A 19497-nucleotide genomic window follows, 5' to 3' on the forward strand; every position below is an offset into this window, starting at 1 on the left:
ATCTAAATCTCAGTCCAGACTGATCCAACCATCATTTTGATATCGCTATCAAATTGGACTGATTATCTAATCTAAAGTTAGATATATGCTTGTTTGAATGTTTGAAATGGTGTAAATGGAATGTTTTGAAACTGAAAATATCTACATCATAAAGCTAGGGTTTAGGGATTGAAAAGGACAAAAATTGTATACAACATTCAAAGCTGAAAAAGATTGCTGCCATTGCATTAATATTCAGTACGTTCAGTACTTTGACATTTCAGATTAAGATTGAGCAGGTAATTAACTGGTAATAAATTAATATCTGATAAGTATCTATACAACGTAAATAATTTTTCATTTAGCATTTCGTTGTGATCCAAAATATATACAAAAAGCAACAATTTTCCGTATCATGCACACCAACGGAGCATGCATCCTTAATGAAATGTTGACAGTGAAGCGTCTACATGATACCGATTATTTCGCGTACTTTCGTTATCGGACGATAAGTTGAAGATGACGTTGTCCAGTCTTTCTTTGATCTGTCTGACGTCTTTGTTTGGGATTCCTCTTACATACAGCGTGAATCTGTTTAAGGATTCTGTCACAAACCCTGTAATTATCCTCGGAATAGGCGGGGTCGTGCTAGTTTTGGTAGCGCTCATACCATACCTGTACGCCCGGAACACTGACATTCCAAAACGGGATCCATACTTTTACGGTATTTATCTACACTTGATATATCAAACCTCTTCTGATAACACAATATTATTAACTGTAGAATAGACTGAGTTTGGGTTTGAAAGTATTAAGAAATAAATATTAATCGAAATTTCAATACTTTAGTTTTAAATTATAAGGTCACAGTCAGATGAACCATGTTTGACCTTTGAAACCTTGTAATCACGGAGTACATTCTGAAACAAACTTTAGACAAACACTGGGATGGATAAACAAAGGGGATATGATTTTAAACCATCTTTACTTTTGATAGAATCAATATAATGAGCATTCTCCATACTCTAGGGGTTCGGATGACAGACAATCTCTACACCCCTGGACTATCTCATTGTAAAACTGGAGGCAACCATACAGAACAGATAATTTAGTCCTTTGATGTACATCAAAAGAGCCGTATAACAGTACACTGTGGTTGACTGTATGGCTTTGAAGTGGGCGTCACTCTCTCTGTAGTCTTCAACGATTTTCTTGCAGGCTGGTGATTGGTTCATGTTTCTTCCCCTAAGCTGCCTTCAGTTTAACTATGAGATAGTCCAGAGGTGTAAGATTGGAAGTGATTGGAACCCCTGGAGCATCAAGGATGTATAATGAGAAAATAACCTTGTAAATATAATTAAATAGTATGACGATTGTGAATTTCAGTTTGGAGTCTGTTTGCTTTCGCTTGTGTTGTGGATTTGATAATTGCCCTTGAGAATGATGGCATTATCCACAGTTTTATGGCATTCTATCTGCTGGAGGGTGAACCCTACCTCAAGACTACACACGGGACCTTTATCAATTACTGGGATGCATCAGTACACTTCGGACTGTACATGTACATCCTGACACAGAAATCATACAAGTAAGTATCTTGGAGTTATTGGAAGGTGAAGTGGTTCTCAACTAGCCGGGCCATAGAAAGTTATTTGTATGAGTTGTATAACTTGTTTCACAAACAATGTGTTTCTTCTTTTAAGTTTATTTAAGTAATTTTAAAAGGGTTTCACATAGTGAAGTACATGTATGGTTTCCCCATAGTTTAGTGAATTTCTTACCTAGTCCCATATATTAACTATAATATTAAGTCTAAAGTCAGTGAAAATGAGATTGTGGTATAAAGCTAGGAGCAATGAAAAAAGTGAATGGGGTCTGAGTTAAAGCAGTTAGATTTAACAAAGTTTTTTCTGTGATTTCATAGTCACTATGCTATGGATAATGAATCTATGTACAGGAATATACCGGCTATGTCAAAAAGACTGAAAAAGTAAGATAATACAATTATGTTGGAGTGAAAAGCTTCATTTGGGACAAACTAGCCACTCAGTAAGTGTTTATGAAATCAAGGATTTACAAAAAATAAGTCAACAAGAAATTAATTTTTAACATCATTTATAATATCAACATGAATACATTGGAATTCAGTATAAACTTAATTGACGTTTTTGTTACAGTGAGAAGTACAGGAAGGCAGGATTGTACTGGGTAGGATCCATTGTTAACAGTTTACTGATTATTTTAATGGCTGGCCTCATTGGTAAGTAACCTGGTCATTTTTACATTATTTAAGTCAATGGTAATTAACAAGTGTTAATTAACCTAATTATCTTTATCATTCCCACAAAGGTGATCATGTCCTTTTCTCAATGGTCAGAAGTACATGACCTTGTTATGTCCATTAAGGTCATTGAAATGTGACCTTGACATTTCCACAAAGGTCATTAGTTGCAGACCTTATCATTCTCACAAAGATCATTATTTAGTGACCTTTTTATGACCATCAAGGTCACTTAATGTCATGTTGTTGGGAGTTGACCTTGTCATCTCCTCTTAGGTCTTACACATGTATGTGAGTAAAGGTTACTGGTTGGTGAGGACTTGCTATTTCCAGTTATGTCATTAGTACATTCTTATGACACTATTGTCATTCTAGTGGTTAATGTTTGTCATATCCTCATGTTTTATGAATGAAAAAGTTTACAATTTACATCCCAGTAGGATCTAAGATCAGTGACTGACAACAGACTTATATAGGCATCATACCACAGCAAGACTCTTACTTTGACTTAAAGTGTACAGATTTACAAGTACCTGTGCACTAAATCTCATAAACTTGTGAGGGCTAGTGGTAGATTTACAGACAGATTATTGATCAACTGATATAATTATCTGTACAAGTATGATATTGTTGTATATTACTGGTGAGTATGGTGTGAGTGGCCTATCCTACCCAACACACCTTACCTGTTTATACCTGTATGATAATGTTGTATATTATAGATGAGAATGGTGTGAGGTGGCCTATCCTACCCAACACACCTTACCTGTTTATACCTGTATGATAATGTTGTATATTACAGGTGAGTATGGTGTGAGGTGGCCTATCCTACCCAACACACCTTACCTGTTTATACCTGTATGATAATGTTGTATATTACAGGTGAGTATGGTGTGAGGTGGCCTATCCTACCCAACACACCTTACCTGTTTATACCTGTATGATAATGTTGTATATTACAGGTGAGTATGGTGTGAGGTGGCCTATCCTACCCAACATACCTTACCTGTTTATACCTGTATGATAATGTTGTATATTACAGGTGAGTATGGTGTGAGGTGGCCTATCCTACCCAACATACCTTACCTGTTTATACCTGTATGATAATGTTGTATATTACAGGTGAGTATGGTGTGAGGTGGCCTATCCTACCCAACATACCTTACCTGTTTATACCTGTATGATAATGTTGTATATTACAGGTGAGTATGCCTTAAGGTGGCCTATCCTACCCAACACACCTTACCTGTTTATACCTGTGTGATAATGTTGTATATTACAGGTGAGTATGGTGTGAGGTGGCCTATCCTACCCAACACACCTTACCTGTTTATACCTGTATGATAATGTTGTATATTACAGGTGAGTATGGTGTGAGGTGGCCTATCCTACCCAACATACCTTACCTGTTTATACCTGTATGATAATGTTGTATATTATAGATGAGAATGGTGTGAGGTGGCCTATCCTACCCAACACACCTTACCTGTTTATACCTGTATGATAATGTTGTATATTACAGGTGAGTATGCCTTAAGGTGGCCTATCCTACCCAACACACCTTACCTGTTTATACCTGTATGATAATGTTGTATATAACAGGTGAGTATTGTGTGAGGTGGCCTATCCTACCCAACACACATTACCTGTTTATACCTGTATGATAATGTTGTATATTACAGGTGAGTATGCCTTAAGGTGGCCTATCCTACCCAACACACCTTACCTGTTTATACCTGTATGATAATGTTGTATATTACAGGTGAGTATGGTGTGAGGTGGCCTATCCTACCCAACACACCTTACCTGTTTATACCTGTATGATAATGTTGTATATTACAGGTGAGTATGGTGTGAGGTGGCCTATCCTACCCAACACACCTTACCTGTTTATACCTGTATGATAATGTTGTATATTACAGGTGAGTATGCCTTAAGGTGGCCTATCCTACCCAACACACCTTACCTGTTTATACCTGTATGATAATGTTGTATATTACAGGTGAGTATGGTGGTAGGTGGCCTATCCTACCCAACATACCTTACCTGTTTATACCTGTATGATAATGTTGTATATTACAGGTGAGTATGGTGTGAGGTGGCCTATCCTACTCAACACACCTTACCTGTTTATACCTGTATGATAATGTTGTATATTACAGGTGAGTATGGCGTGAGGTGGCCTATCCTACTCAACACACCTTACCTGTTTATACCTGTATGATGTTAAATATTTCAGGTGAGTATGGCGTGAGGTGGCCTATCCTACTCAACACACCTTACCTGTTTATACCTGTATGGATGGGCTACAAGTTCCTCACTGAACCTCCAAAGCAGCAGACTTATGGCAAGGTATATATACATGTATTAATTAGTGATCACATGGGAATAATATCAAATACAGTATAACTTGTCTAAAAAATTGTACATATGGTTCACTTACACCCGTACCAGATACAGGTGCCCCTCTGCCAATGGTAAAAATGATGGAATTGTCAATGTCGTTTCACTATATATATATTTCTGGTTACAGTCACTGACATTTTTGTTTTTCAGAGATTAGATACAGACCAGAAAGAGACTAAGCCTATACTAGAGAGACCCGGAGACCTGATGTTTATTGCGGTATTCTTGGCTGCTATTGGTGCCCACATACTGAGAGCTGCGGTAATTCTAATAAACACAAAGATTCTGTTTAACTCCTTCACCCCTGAATTTCCAAAATAGACTAATCCAGTGTTTGATCTACAAGAATCTATATGCATCTTTAGGGGTCAATGTGTTAATTCAAAGCACTTTGTTGCAGGACTATAAAAATTTCTTTACATATTCAAGTAAACTTGGCTCTGTCCCGTTGACACCTATGTAGGGACTTGAGAATATTAACCAGCTATGCTATATACTGTATTCAACTTAATGAGCGTCTGTGTCCCTATAAGTGCCCCTCTCACATATTGAGGCATCAATTTCACTAACGACAAAATATTTACGTTTCTGTTTTCTCTTTGCTATATAACCTTACCAACTGCGAAGTCGTTTACACTTGCGTAAACGCAGTGGTTGCCGTGCAAGAAAACACCCACTGGGACACTAACTTCCGCAAGTAGTGTGAATGCGCATCCAGTTAGGCCTATTGTATATGTATGAAAAATCTTCAATATATTACATGTATGAATGTAATGTAAATCTTAAATTATGTATCAGTAAATCAAAAAAATTAACAAATATTGTGTAAATGGGATGAAAAAGATAAAGTTAATATGGAACTATATTTTGTGTACTCTCTGAATTTGACAACATTTCCCGCTAAATTAAAGCCAGCTGTTCCGGGATTCTATCATTTGACAGGCTGTTTCAACAATCGTATAACATTGAAAAAACAAAATTTTATTGTATTTGAACACTTTATTTAAATGAAATAGTCGGTAGAAGTGTAAATATAAGGAATAGTTTTATTGTTTGTTGTTTACTGGTGTGTAAACTGCATTGCAACATGACATGCTTACGGGCGTCATTTAAAATATCTGTACAAAAAGTGCAGTTTACACACCAGTAAACAACAAACAATAAAAGTCATTCCTTAATTAAATGCAGACTGAAACTATGAAAACTGTAGGTTTCTCCATTTGATTTCTTTCAAAAATTGTTTTATGGCTTATTCTGTGCAATAATTTTATGAAATGTTAGCCCAAATTTGGTCCTATTAAGCGCCCTTTTATTTTAAGCACCCAGGACACATATTGGATCAAATACAGTATGTACTTAGAGGATATTCTTTTGACCCTAGGGATCTCGAAAATGAGTTATTTCTGGAGGAGTATTGAGTACTAAAATATAGGTGCATTATACCTCAATGCTGGAGAGATATTCTCTTTGGCTTGATCAGGTGAGTATTAGACTTGTAAGCCAAAGGTCCCTTGTTTGATCCCTAGCTGAGACAGAATCAGAATATTTATTTGTATTAATACTCTGCTCCGTTAGTATACACAGTAGGATTAAACAAACAAATCTTCAAGGAATAACAACCAGGATTAATGTTTATGAGTATGCCCGGGCTAGGAATTTGAGAAAACTTGTAGTTCTGACCAGTTCATGTACCCAAAGAACAACAGTTCCTAGAAAGTGTCCAACATGAGTTTCAAGCAAGTAACCCAGAAGTGGAGGACTAGAAGTAATATGCTTATCAAGACATCTTTACCACTTGGTCACCTTACAGCTCTCTGCAAATGATTGTAATAGAAAGAAGATTAGATTTTAAAGGAAAATGTTTGATTGACAAGAATTAACTGTTGACCTCTTAAGGTAGGTCCATACTTTTGAAAATCGCGCCAATTTATATGACGCTATACCGGAAGTTGCGGAGGTTGTTTTGAATTCCAGAATGGTTTCCGATACGCCACGACATCACACTTGGATATTTTTTCAATGGGTGAAAATTGTCTACATATAATATTGAATGTTTAAAAAATCATTAAATAAATCAAATAAAAGCAGTGAAGTGAAAATTATATGCTATCTCTGTGGTTTTTGCGGTCCCTGTCGTAAATGGGAATGGATTTTTAAACACCGGAAGTGGCGTTCGTCGCTATAAATCATAAAGAGGGGACCCAGCCGGACCGAAATTCCGGAATTCTAAAAAAATCGCATACGGATTTCCTTTAAACACACAATTTGGAGAAAATCATAAAAAACAAACAGACATAAACCAGATATAATATCACAAAAACGTATGAACTGATGTGGAATGTTTTTTTTTGCGGCATGATTTTCAAAAAATAGTCAAATATAACCCATCTTAGCACTGGATGAAATGGGGGTAGGGTTGCGAGTTACAAACTTCAAGCTTACAAAATTGTGAAATTTTGATCGAGGACCCCGTGTTTTTGTATGATATTTGAAAAACATATTACCTTTGGCATATCATATACAAAATATTGTGAAATTGACATGAGTTTTCATTTCCTTTTTGGTCTATTCATTGATTTTTTACGGGCGAAAAATATGGCAAAACATGATAATTACGTATAGAAAGGGTCCTTGGAAATAACAAAAATTAGTAAGCATTTGTAAAAATAAAATAGTTTTGTATATTGTTCTATCGTAAGAAATTTAGGACAAAAAATCAACAGGATCGAGACTATATTCACCCTAATATTACAGAAAGCATAATTTTACGAATTTTTCTATTTTTCGGTCAGCAAATTTGCATGGATGGTATATTTCAAGCTCAAATAGCTCAAAAAGTAGTTCGAGAACACCCATTTATCTTTACAGATTTGAAATCTACATGAAAAATGCAAGAAAAATAAGACCTGTTAGAAAAAAATGACATGGGTTTTCCCAAAAGTATGGAGCTACCTTAAGGAGAATTGTTTTTACTGTTATTTGTATGAGGATGAGTTCCTATATGTCGATGTTACAGGCAGTGTTAGAGAGTTCATCTGAAGTAGCCAAAACATATATACGGGAGCAGGAGCCCTACCTTGTAGATGATGTGGCATTCCCTAAAGCACAGGTAGGTCAACAAATTTTACTTTGGTAGCTATATCACCAAAATTATACAAGGAGGTATGCTCTGATTTTCTACTCTTTTCATTGGCTATTACATACCAGGTAGTCACATTTGAGGTGAATGTATATATTGCATATATTTTCGGCTTTGTTTTTTCCATTTTAGAAACATTGAGTTAATATTATTATACCCGGTATTGTGCATGTATTGTGATATTGCGCTTGTGAACTCACTGTATCCCAACATGGAGTTCCTCAAGACTGTGTGCTAAGACAATTTCTATTCTTGTAGTTCGTATGCATATCAAATGATATCGATGCTATTGCCATTTTGATCCCTACCCTGATAGAGTCTAAAAGCTAAAATGAATTACCTTGACCTTTGCTCTTTGGCAGTTATACACCATATTGACCTCAACAAAGGTCCATAATTGATATACAAGAGATCCCAGAGGGATCTTGGCACCCCTCCAAAGAATGATCTATGTCTGACAAACGAAAGAGGGATCTTTTCTCTGCTTTTCAAACTGTCACTGCATATTACTACATATGAAATTTTAGAAAGATCCTTTGAGTACTTTCTGAGATACACAACAGTAACAAACTTCAATTATCAAAATCCATGATGACTACCTGTGGGCCATCTTTTTGACGATCAGTTCGAAAATGCAATATGCACAACTGAGGTCCTAGTGGAACTTACATATAAATTTTGAGACATATCACTTAAGTACTTTCTGAGAAATAGTGGTAACAAGCTTCAACTGTCCAAATTCAAGATTGCAGCCTGTCGGCCATCTTGTATCGATCGGTACCAAAATGCAATATGCATAACCAGGGACCTAGGGGAACCTGCACATGCAATTTGACACAGATCCCTTCAGTACTTTTTGAGAAATAGCAGTAACAAACTTCAATTGTCAAAATTCAAGATGGCGGCCTGTCGGCCATCTTGTTCATCGATCGGTACCAAAATGCAATATGCATAACCAGGGACCTAGGGGAACCTGCACATGAAATTTGAGACAACTCCCTTCATTACTTTTTGAGAAATAGCGGTAACAAACTTCAATTGTCAAAATCCAAGATGGCAGCCTGTCGGCCATATTGTTGATCGATCAATCCCAAGATGCAATATGCACAACTAGGGCCTTAGGGGAACCTACATGTGAAATTTGAGAAGAATCCCTTCAAAAGAAATAGCGATAACAAACTTTAACTATTAAAATCCAAGATGGCGTCCTGTTGGCCATCTTGTTCATCGATCAGTCTGAAAATGCGATATGCACAACTAAACCCCTTGGGGAACCTGCACATGCAATTTGACACAGATCCCTTCAGTACTTTCTGAGAAATAGCTGTAACAAACTTTAATTGTCAAAATCCAATATGGTGTCCTTTCAGCCCTCTTGTTCACCGATCGGTACCAAAATTCAATATGCATAACTAGAGCCCTAGGGGAACCTACATGTGAAATTTGAGAAGAATCCCTTCAGCACTTTCTGAGAAATAGGGATAACAAATTTAACTATCAAAATCCAAGATGGCGGCCTGTCAGCCATCTTGTTGACAGATTGGTCCCAAAATGCAATTTGCACAACTAGACCCCTAGGGGAACCTGTATATGCAATTTGACACAGATCCCTTCAGCACTTTTTGAGAAATAGCAGTAACAAACTTCAATTGTCAAAATTCAAGATGGCGGCCTGTCGGCCATCTTGTTGACCGATTGGTCCCAAAATGCAATATGCACAACTAGACCCCTAGGGGAACCTACATGTGAAATTTGAGAAAGATATCTTCAGTACTTTATGAGATATAGCGGTAACAAACTTTAACTATCAAAATCAAAGATGGCGGCCTGACAGCCATCTTGTTGACTGATTGGTCCAAAAGTACAATATGCACAACTAGACCCCTAGGGGAACCTACATGTGAAATTTGAGAAAGATCTCTTCCGTACTCTCTGAGAAATAGCGTTAACAAGAATGGTTAACGGACGGAAAGACGGACGGACGGATCACGGACGAAAAGTAAATTGAATAGCCCATCATCTGATGATGGTAGGCTAATAAACACCTAAATCATGTGTTACATGGGATCTGTGCATGCGGTGAATCTAAAAAGATGAGGAGACGAGAATTAAGTCACATCAGTCTTTAATGGCTGAATCCGGGCACTCTATTTCCCGCGCAACAGATCACGTGAACTTGCTCCACTACCGTACTTACCAAATTACCGTATTTACTCTCCTGATACGAAATAACTTACCTAAAGTACAGCAGTTTATGAAATTAAGGCCCCCTAACCATTTTACTGAAATTTGTCCATCTTACACTCTCCCCTCCCAAAGAAAATGTCGTCCTCGACATTGCTGACATTCATCTCAACAAAATTAAGAGTCCTTCTAGCATATAATACATTCTGAGAAGATACTAGAACCAACAAGTATTTGGGATAATTTCCTGTGCTTCAGCACCAGACATTGTTTAACTTGCCACAATTGTCTGTTTGTAACAATAGGATTAAATGAAGCTGTACACTCTCCATTGGTCCTGGCTATTGCCTTGTTTCTGTAAATCCCTAGAATTCATCTATCTGGTTCTCGCATATATATCTCCGGACTCCACTTGTCTAACAGTAAATTAGATAATCAAGCATTATCAGCAGTTCCAAACAGGACTTATCAGAACATCTCTAATAACAAGGAATTCTGCCATGTACTGATAAAGATGTAGATTTTGATGTTCCTCCTGTATAAGGTTCGGTTGGATAAGCCCATGGAGGTGATCCCAGAAACCCAGATACCTTCTGTACCATTGATTGGTATGTAGGTTGTCCTAACTGATCATATGTCAATAGCTGGGTCGGTTTCCTTCTCCTTTGAGGTCTCCTCGAACTATTCGAACTTCTACCACTACTACTTGTGCTATGGTTCAACATTTCTGCTTCCGAGTCCTCATCGTCCGCAGCTGTTCCTTTCTCTGTTTCGGATGACTCTGTCTCGGTCCCTTCCTCTCTTTGGTCAGTATCTTTATCGCTGCCTATCGGCGGTGAATTGTCAGCCTCGAGTTCCCTACTTTGTTCAGATACAGCTCTAGTGTTACGTGTAGGCACTGCACGATTAAATACATATTCATCTGGCCCACTTGAACTACTACTATCAGACTGCTCCTGCCTTCCTGATACAGTGGTCTCTCGAGGTCTCGTATTTACCAGTTCTCGTCTCCGACTCACCCGTCCAGGTTGGATATTCCTATCTCTGTTAGCTGGAGGAATTCTATCTACACGCTCACTCGGTAAAATACTCCACATTGAAACAAGAGATTTCTATGTAAAATTCTCTTCCGACCTGATCCATCCTCGGGCTCTACTTCATAAACTGGTGAGTCCTCCTATAGCCTTCTTCTCACCACATGAATCTTTCTTTCCCAATAGGATATGAGTTTACCTAGTCCCCCTCGTTCACCAAGATTCCTTACCAGCACTCTGTCTCCTGGTTTAGTGACGAGCTTCGTAAGGTCTGGTCATATCTCGCCTTAGCTCGACCGGCTACTCTTTTGACTTTCTCTTCAGCACATATATGAGCTTCTTTCATCTGCTCCAGCCATTTCCCTATGGCTTTCCGGTCGTGTCCGTTATGGATACCAAACAGAACATCTACCGGTAACTTCGGAGTCCTACCGAAAAGGAGATAGAAAGGTGAATACCCAGTACTCTCATTTCTAGTACAGTTGTAAGCGTGCGTTACTCGATGTACATGGCTCTTCCAGTCCAACTTTTCATCTTTGTCTAGAGATCTTAACATACCCAGGATTGTCCGGTTCATCCTTTCACATAACCCGTTTCCTGCTGGATGATAAGGGGTGGTTCTGCTATGGATGATTCCACACTTCTTCTGTAGCTCTCGGAATAACTTATTCTCAAACTCAGCTCCTTGATCATGTAATAGCCTCTCTGGAAAACCAAACCTTGGGAAGTAGTCATTGAAAAGTTTGTCCGCTGCTGTCTTTGCCGATTTATTCTTTGTCGGGTATGCCTGGACAAAGCGCGTTAAGTGGTCCACCACAACTAAAAGGTACTCATAACCTTCCTTGGCGCGTTCCAAATGTACATAATCAATAGCCACCAACTCAAAAGGATGAGTAGTATGGAATTGTTTAAGTTCTGCTCTGGGCTGAACGGGGGCGGCTTCCTATCCATAAGGCAATGACACACCTTATCGTAATGGCATAATGCATAACACCTTTCGCATTTTCGGGCAATGGGAACGTTCCCTCGCTAAGCCGTAAACACGTTCAGCTCCAAGATGTCCCATTTTCTCGTGTAACTCTTGGAACACTATCTTCTTGTACTCAGCAGGAATACACAGCTGTTGGACAGTTTCACCAGTGTCTAGACAACATGAACGGTACAATACATTACCCTTCAGACGCAACCGGCTCCAATCTCTCAGCCATGCCTTTAGGAATGGTTCCTCGTGTCGTAAATCTCTCTTGGATGGTTCCTTCCCACGCCTTACAAAAGATATTGCTTTCTTGAGAACAGGATCATTTTCTTGGGCCTTGGCTATCTCGTCTCTGCTTAACGTCTTGATAGCTGCTCCAAGACCTTTCCAACCATCTTCTTCCACTGCTGCCACCTGACATTGTCTCAGACCTTCAATTCCTTCACCAACTTTTACAGATGTTAATACTTCAACCATTTCTTCTTTCCGTCTACTTTCGGTGCACTCAGAAATCATCTATATCCAACGGTATTCTGGAGAGCACATTAGCACCTGTATTTAACGGGCCTGGCTTATAGCGAAGTTTGAAATTATAATCAGCCAGTTCTGTTACCCATCTCTGTCTGGTAGCATCCAGCTTGGCTGTCGTCAATATGTAGGTTAACGGATTATTGTCCGTGTACACATCAAAAGATGGCGCGTAATACAGAAAATCTCGGAAGCGTTCTGTTACGGCCCATTTAAGAGCTAGAAACTCTAACTTACCACTATGTAGATGGTAGTTCTTCTCAGCAGGTGTCAATGTTCTGGACCCATACGCCACTACAGCTTGCTTACCATTGCTCTGACTCTGATAAAGAATTGCACCAAGGCCCTCTTGTGATGCGTCTGTATGAAGCGAAAATGGGCGGCTAAAGTCTGGAAATGCCATCACCTGTGTATCTGTCAAGATATCAATCAGCTCACTTAAAACGGCTTGATGTTTTTCTGTCCATTGTATTGCCATCCTTGATGTCTTCTGTCCAAACTTCTTTTGACGTGATGAAGTCTTTTTCTGAGCTTTATTCTTTTTCTGAGTGACATCTTCTGGATCCTTCAACAAGTCGTACAATAATTTGGCTCTTCTACTGAAATCAGGAATATACTTGCGATAATATCCAAGCAGTCCTAATAGTTGCCGAACCTCACCGATCGTACTAGGTTGTTTTTCCTTCAGTATACTCACAGCCTTTATGTCTTCAGGATCCACTCTACATCCTTCTGCTGAGACCAATTGACCAAGAAACCTAACCTCCCTCTTGAACAAATTACACTTGACCGGTTTAAGTTTTATCCCTGTCTCCTTAAGTCTTCTCAAAACTTTACGCACATCTTCTATATGTTGTTCAAAAGTACGACTATATACCAAAACATCATCAAGGTACGGGATACATATTTCATCTCGAAGGTCGCTGAGGGTTCGTTCCATGAACTCTTGAAATGCTCCTGGGGCCCCTGTCAAACCGAAGGGTATACGCAGCCACTCATAGAGTCCCCATGGTGTAATAAACGCTGTATAGGGAATGGACTCCTTGCTCATATATCCCTGGTGGTAGGCCTTGCCTTGGTCAAGTGTTGAAAACCAACTATTACCTCCCAAGCTGTTTAAGGCATCTTGGATACGGGGTATCGGTCTTCTACTTTGAATGGATTTCTGGTTCACAGCACGGTAATCTATACAAAGACGTAAGCTTTGATCTTTCTTCCTCACACATACCATTGGGCTGGAGTATGGAGACGTACTCTTTTGAATCCAACCTCTATTGATAAGGTCTATGATGTAGTCCTTGACTTCCCGATACAGAGGTGGTGGGACAGAATTATAGGTCCTGCGCACTGGTTCCTTATCTTTCAACTCAATAGTCAACTTCAAATCAGTGGCTTCCCCTACATTTTGGTCATCTCTGGAAAAAGCATTGCATTCTTCCCTTAACATCTGTCGTATACGATCTCTCTATTCTGGAGTAAATTCCTTACCAATATCAATGGGTGGATCCCAGGTACAATCACCGTCCGAGTTTCCCAAACATTCAGTATCTGGCGTGCGATTATGATCAACCTGCTTATATTCTTCACCAATGTGGGTTGTATCACTGGATGGAGTGAATTCCCTGCTAAAGGAAACATGTGCATCATTCACCAAAATTCAACTGTCTTGATCTGATTCCTTCACAATCTCACCTTCCTCTGGTAACCTCATGGTAATCAATGACTGTATCGTGATCAATGAACCCACACACTTACCTTTATTTAGACGTATGTCTCTATCGGAAATGTTTTTGACAGGGAATTTGACTGTTGAGGTTGATCCTTCTTTTACCTCCACAAGGGTGTCCTCAATTTCCAGGCTTTCATCTAAGCTCTGACCTAAACTGTTTGGACTTACCATTGCTGTCATTCCACCATGATCAATACCTGCATGAGTCACACATTTAACTAAAATAGTGGAGTGCTTAGGAATGGTATATGTTTGACCTAATTTGACAGTACATATGATACCAGTTGTTTCATGTTCGAGAACAGCCTTCACAGCACTAATGGTACTAACGCTTTTATCTGGAAAGAGGGTAGGAAACCCTTCACACGACTGGAAATGGCTAATTACATTGTACCCTACAATGGGTCTATCAACCTTACACCCAGTTACCAAGAATGGTACCTGTAATCTCACATTTTCCACAGTCACATCAATTTCAACCCAACCCTTGTAGGGTATCTCTTCCCCGCTAGCTGAATTTATTACCAGCTCTCTCTCAAACAACTCTGTGATATTTCTCACTCTCTTCTCAATCCTGTGTTCTCTCAACCATTCTTCATCCACCAAACTCACTTGGGCACCAGTATCCCATAATACTTCATGAATCTGGTCTTCCATACCCAATTTCACTATACATTTGTCACCGATCAATTTAATGAGTCTATTTTTAGACTTTGGCGAGATGAACACCTGTCCTTTTATACTGTCAATGTTCACTAAAGATGGGGTATTCTGTTGATCATGGGTCACCACATTCCCCTTGTTCACTGGAGCGACCCCTCTGCGTTTCCCGAAGTCCCACAATTCCTTCTGTAATGACCGTCACCTCCGCACTTGTAACAATGACTGCATCTAGATCCTTGACCAGAGCTCTGGCAAGTGTCACATCCTCGTGCGCGTTTCGGGCGTTGACCAGCTGGTGTCCGTTGCGAACTCTGACTGGGTTTGTCTGTCGTCTTAACATCTCCGCTCTTATTAAGATTTCCCTGCAAGCTCTTAAGTTGTTTTACTTCTACACGCAATGCTTGTAGTTCTTTCAACACATTTTCGGAGATTCCAGTAGTAGAACTTGAGGCGGACTTCACATCTACCTTACCAATTTTGTTTTGTCTCTCCATGTGGCGTTTTGTAATATCATTCACAGTTTTCAGTAAGACTTCATCATTGGCTGAACTCTCTAAGGCCTGGTGTATTTCTAACTTGATTGCCTCTTCCCGAATTCCTGTAGACACAGCCTGTCTGAATTGTTTACTAACCAACACGTCATTATACGAGCTACTACCGTCCTCTCTGGATGAAAAGAGAATTTTCTGTTGGAGTTCTAACGCTCGGAAGACAAAATCCTGTACAGTTTCTTTCTGACCCTGTACTAAAGTACACAAATCTTGATAAAGTTCCGTAGCGGTCTTCTCTTGATAGAATGTTCTTATTATGGTTTGGAGAATTGGTAAAGTTAGATCACGACGCCCCTCCAAGTAACCTCGAACCCTAGCTGAAGGACTAATGGCTTGTATGACACCACTGATAATTTCACTCTCAGTGTGACCCTTCTCCTCCGCCACCATAACCTGTCGCAGGAAACTCATATACCCAATGTTCCCTTCAGCATCACCAATCTGGCCGTGAATTTTGAAATCCTTCCGCCAGGATCTGGTTGTTGAAACTGAAACAACACCTCGAGTTTCCGGAGTTTGTTCAAAGTCTATTTCCTGTTCCAGGAGACATCCAAAAGTAAAGGTCAGAAGTGTGATACCTTTATCTTCTTCCTTTAAGCTTTTCTCCATCTTTGCCTCCACAGCAGCAATGATAACATCAGTCGTCATCGTTTCTCCCTCCAAATCTAGGCATTCCTCTTTATCAAGTTCCAAACTTGCCGCGACCTGTTTGACTGCTGCCATGTCGACTTGGTAGAGTTTCCTTCTGATGGCCGTTAAGAGTTTTTGACGCCGTGCAACCACTGGTTCTGCCATGTTTCAATCTGTCCTCTTGTTCTTAATGCTGTCCTCTCACCATCACCTCTCTGCAATCCCGGACAAGCCCCCAAAATGTTACATGGGATCTGTGCATGCGGTGAATCTAAAAAGATGAGGAGACGAGAATTAAGTCACATCAGTCTTTAATGGCTGAATCCGGGCACTCTATTTCCCGCGCAACAGATCACGTGAACTTGCTCCACTACCGTACTTACCAAATTACCGTATTTACTCTCCTGATACGAAATAACTTACCTAAAGTACAGCAGTTTATGAAATTAAGGCCCCCTAACCATTTTACTGAGATTTGTCCATCTTACACATGCTTCACACCTCGTCTTGTTCCTCCTTAGATGCTGCTCTACTTCTTCTACTATATTCCCTACTATGCGATGGTCATCTTAGATCTGCTGTACCCGAGTGGTCAAGCCTGGGTGATAGACTGGTCACTGATAATGGCCGGAGCGGTAGGAGAGGTAAGTTTTAAAACATTTCACTTATTCAGCAGTAAATACTTATCTTAATTCACCAAGTACCTTTCTCTGTCGTGTGCTCAGTGATATATGTTACTGAAGTAACAGTTTGTCTTTCAAGTTGAGTTTGATGCTGTTCATTTCCAGATAAAGAATATTTGTATAAAAAAAACTGTCTACATCTATTTTGTAGAGTTAAATAGTAATGTCTCTTATTAATACTGAAAATCATTTTTTGTTTTTGCAAGATACATTGTATTTACTTATGGGTGGCAATTTTCAGAGGAAGGATTTAAATCTCTTGCAATGGTTTGTACAAGTGGTCATAGCAGTGTCTTGCGTCTCTACATTGTTGTCAATGAGATCTAGTTTTCCCCTTTTTGGCCTCCTTTTTATCTATTTATTTTTCCTGTCCATAGGGTCAGTTTTCCCTTATTGGGGCCTCCCTTCATCCGTCCACACGAGCCGCCTCACGACTTCCCCCTGGTAATCACATCGTGTTTTGGATCATCAACGGGACACTCTTTATCGTACATCACCTTTATGCATACAGATGTGTAACCATGACAACCAAACATGTCGCCGTAGTTGTAGCGGAGACCAGTAATGGCAGATCAGCTTTAGAGCTTACTCCAGACAAAGGACTGCTGTATGACAAAATTTCTTCTGGAGGAGTCAGCTCCGAATCCAGGAAGTATAATTTACGAAATAGACGCAATCGGCAATTTGATCATCTATAAGCTTAGATATCCCACCCTTATTTGTAGTTTTAATAAACACTATTGTATTCTTTTGTAATTAGTGTATAAAGAGATTTCAAGGCCTTCATATTGAACAGATTGAAATTAACAGATATCCATTGGTTCAAGCAAAATTCACATTGACATCACGAGCTATTTTGCAGCTAAAACATTTATAATTTGCGATTTGAACCTCAAATGAGAAAAACATAGATTTCATTCAATCCAAATTTTGCTATCAGGCTACATAGGTATTGATTTCATTCATTTATTTCATAATATTTCACAGATCAAATTTTTGTGACCATATCAATAACCCGTGAACTTATTGAAATACCATTCCTGCGAAATTAATCAATTAAACAGTATCTTAAATAAATATACATGTGTTCAAATAGCAATTGAACCCAGTGAATTTATAAGAAATAATGAAGATTGACTGTAATTTCTCCTTGATTGGGGCTAAATGGCTTGACTGGTGTCCAACGTTCTAGTGTCAGTCCCCTTTACAAATTACAATAGAGGTGACACATTCTAGGCCAATATTCATGAACCACTCACCAGGAACTTGACTGTACATAGGTATGTAGTCTGTTATAAATTATTTGTCCACAATTAAGAATTGAACACCTTAATTTGCTTGTTTTAAAGGTTTTATTCATTTAATTTTAGCTTTAATCCTTGTTTAAAATTTAAAGTATAGAGTTTTCTTGCCTACATATATTTGCTTGCCCGTTTTACATGGTTTGTTCATGATTATTGGGATTTCTTTCTTTTAAAATTTTATCATTTTTTAATTTTGATTGGTTCTAATTTGATGCCATAATTTTTGTCTTGTAATTGTTATCTGAAAGTAACATCAAATGATCAATTTTGAAAAACAAGTTAATTTTTTTGTCAGTTTATATTTACTTGTACACTGTACCATAAAAACTTCAGCTATACATGTATAATCAGGGATTAATTAATTCTATATTCAAGCATTAATTTTTACGTAATTGCCAGTATTTGTATTAAGCTGTATAACATCAAATGTTTGTTGTGTAAAAAGTTTTATTGTTTTCTTGGTTGGTATGGAAACCATGAATATATAAATAATGAATTTTATTTTTATATTTTGTCACTAAATCCATCCATCAGCTATTTTTTTCACTAAATTTCTCCATCAGCGAACAACAAATATTTCTATCCATGAAATGGTATCAAAGCTCATAACCAAAAAAGAAAGCACATTCAAATATTTTATTTTTATACAGTATCAAATAGCAATTTGATGATTTTATTAATTGTTGTTTAATTATTGTTTTAATGATGATAAATATACTTACTAGTGTACTTTTATATAAAGATATTGCAGTATTTTATGTACAGTCTGTTGTATTTCAGATAATGGGTATATCTGAATAAAGTATATTGACAAAATACAATATTCTTGCCATAAACAAATAAAAACACAATTATTTTCACTCCTAATTGTTTTATTTTTATCAATTTTTGAATTATCTGAAGTTTTGCATACATGATTGTATATTAATTTGATATGTTACTATGACATTGCGGGCAACTCTTGCACCACACATCAAGTCAAAGCGTACAAAAAATGCATTACCATATTTAATTTACAATAAGCTCCCCTGCCAACCCTATCAATTGCCCCCCCCCACCCCCACTCCCTTTCTTTTCAGGTTTTGAGTTTTATTAGTTTAACATCCTATTAAAGGCCCACTACCTTTCCGGAGCTAACCTTAAAGGTTTCTAACAGATATCATTTTGCTGTTTTGCCTTTTGTTGCAGTGACCACATGGTATTTAGGATGACGGCGGGAAACATAAGACGACTCACGTTATAAAAATTAATATTTTATTTGTTTCAATGATATTGTTCAGAAGGTGATGATACATGTAGTATTAACAGAAAGTTAATAACTTTCACAACTCTACCAAACTATCATTCTTGTTTTAAATTCCCATTTAAAAAAATAAAACCTGTTTCGGAAAGGTAGTGGGCCTTTAACAG

The 19497-nt window shown here is 38.3% G+C and overlaps 1 protein-coding gene across 1 annotated transcript; it reads left to right on the plus strand.

The window, feature by feature from the left end:
* On the plus strand, positions 1-19444 carry LOC138333283 (transmembrane 6 superfamily member 1-like). Its single transcript, XM_069281566.1, has 8 exons — positions 1-703; positions 1366-1567; positions 2157-2239; positions 4500-4612; positions 4817-4927; positions 7683-7775; positions 16622-16744; positions 17161-19444. Exons 1-8 carry the CDS (start codon positions 499-501, stop codon positions 17479-17481), a joined length of 1251 nt encoding a protein of 416 aa, XP_069137667.1. The 5' UTR covers positions 1-498; the 3' UTR covers positions 17482-19444.
* The last annotated feature ends 53 nt before the right edge of the window (positions 19445-19497 follow it).

The sequence above is a fragment of the Argopecten irradians genome, chromosome 10, assembly GCF_041381155.1.
Source record: "Argopecten irradians isolate NY chromosome 10, Ai_NY, whole genome shotgun sequence".
NCBI classification, from domain to species: Eukaryota; Metazoa; Mollusca; class Bivalvia; order Pectinida; family Pectinidae; genus Argopecten; species Argopecten irradians.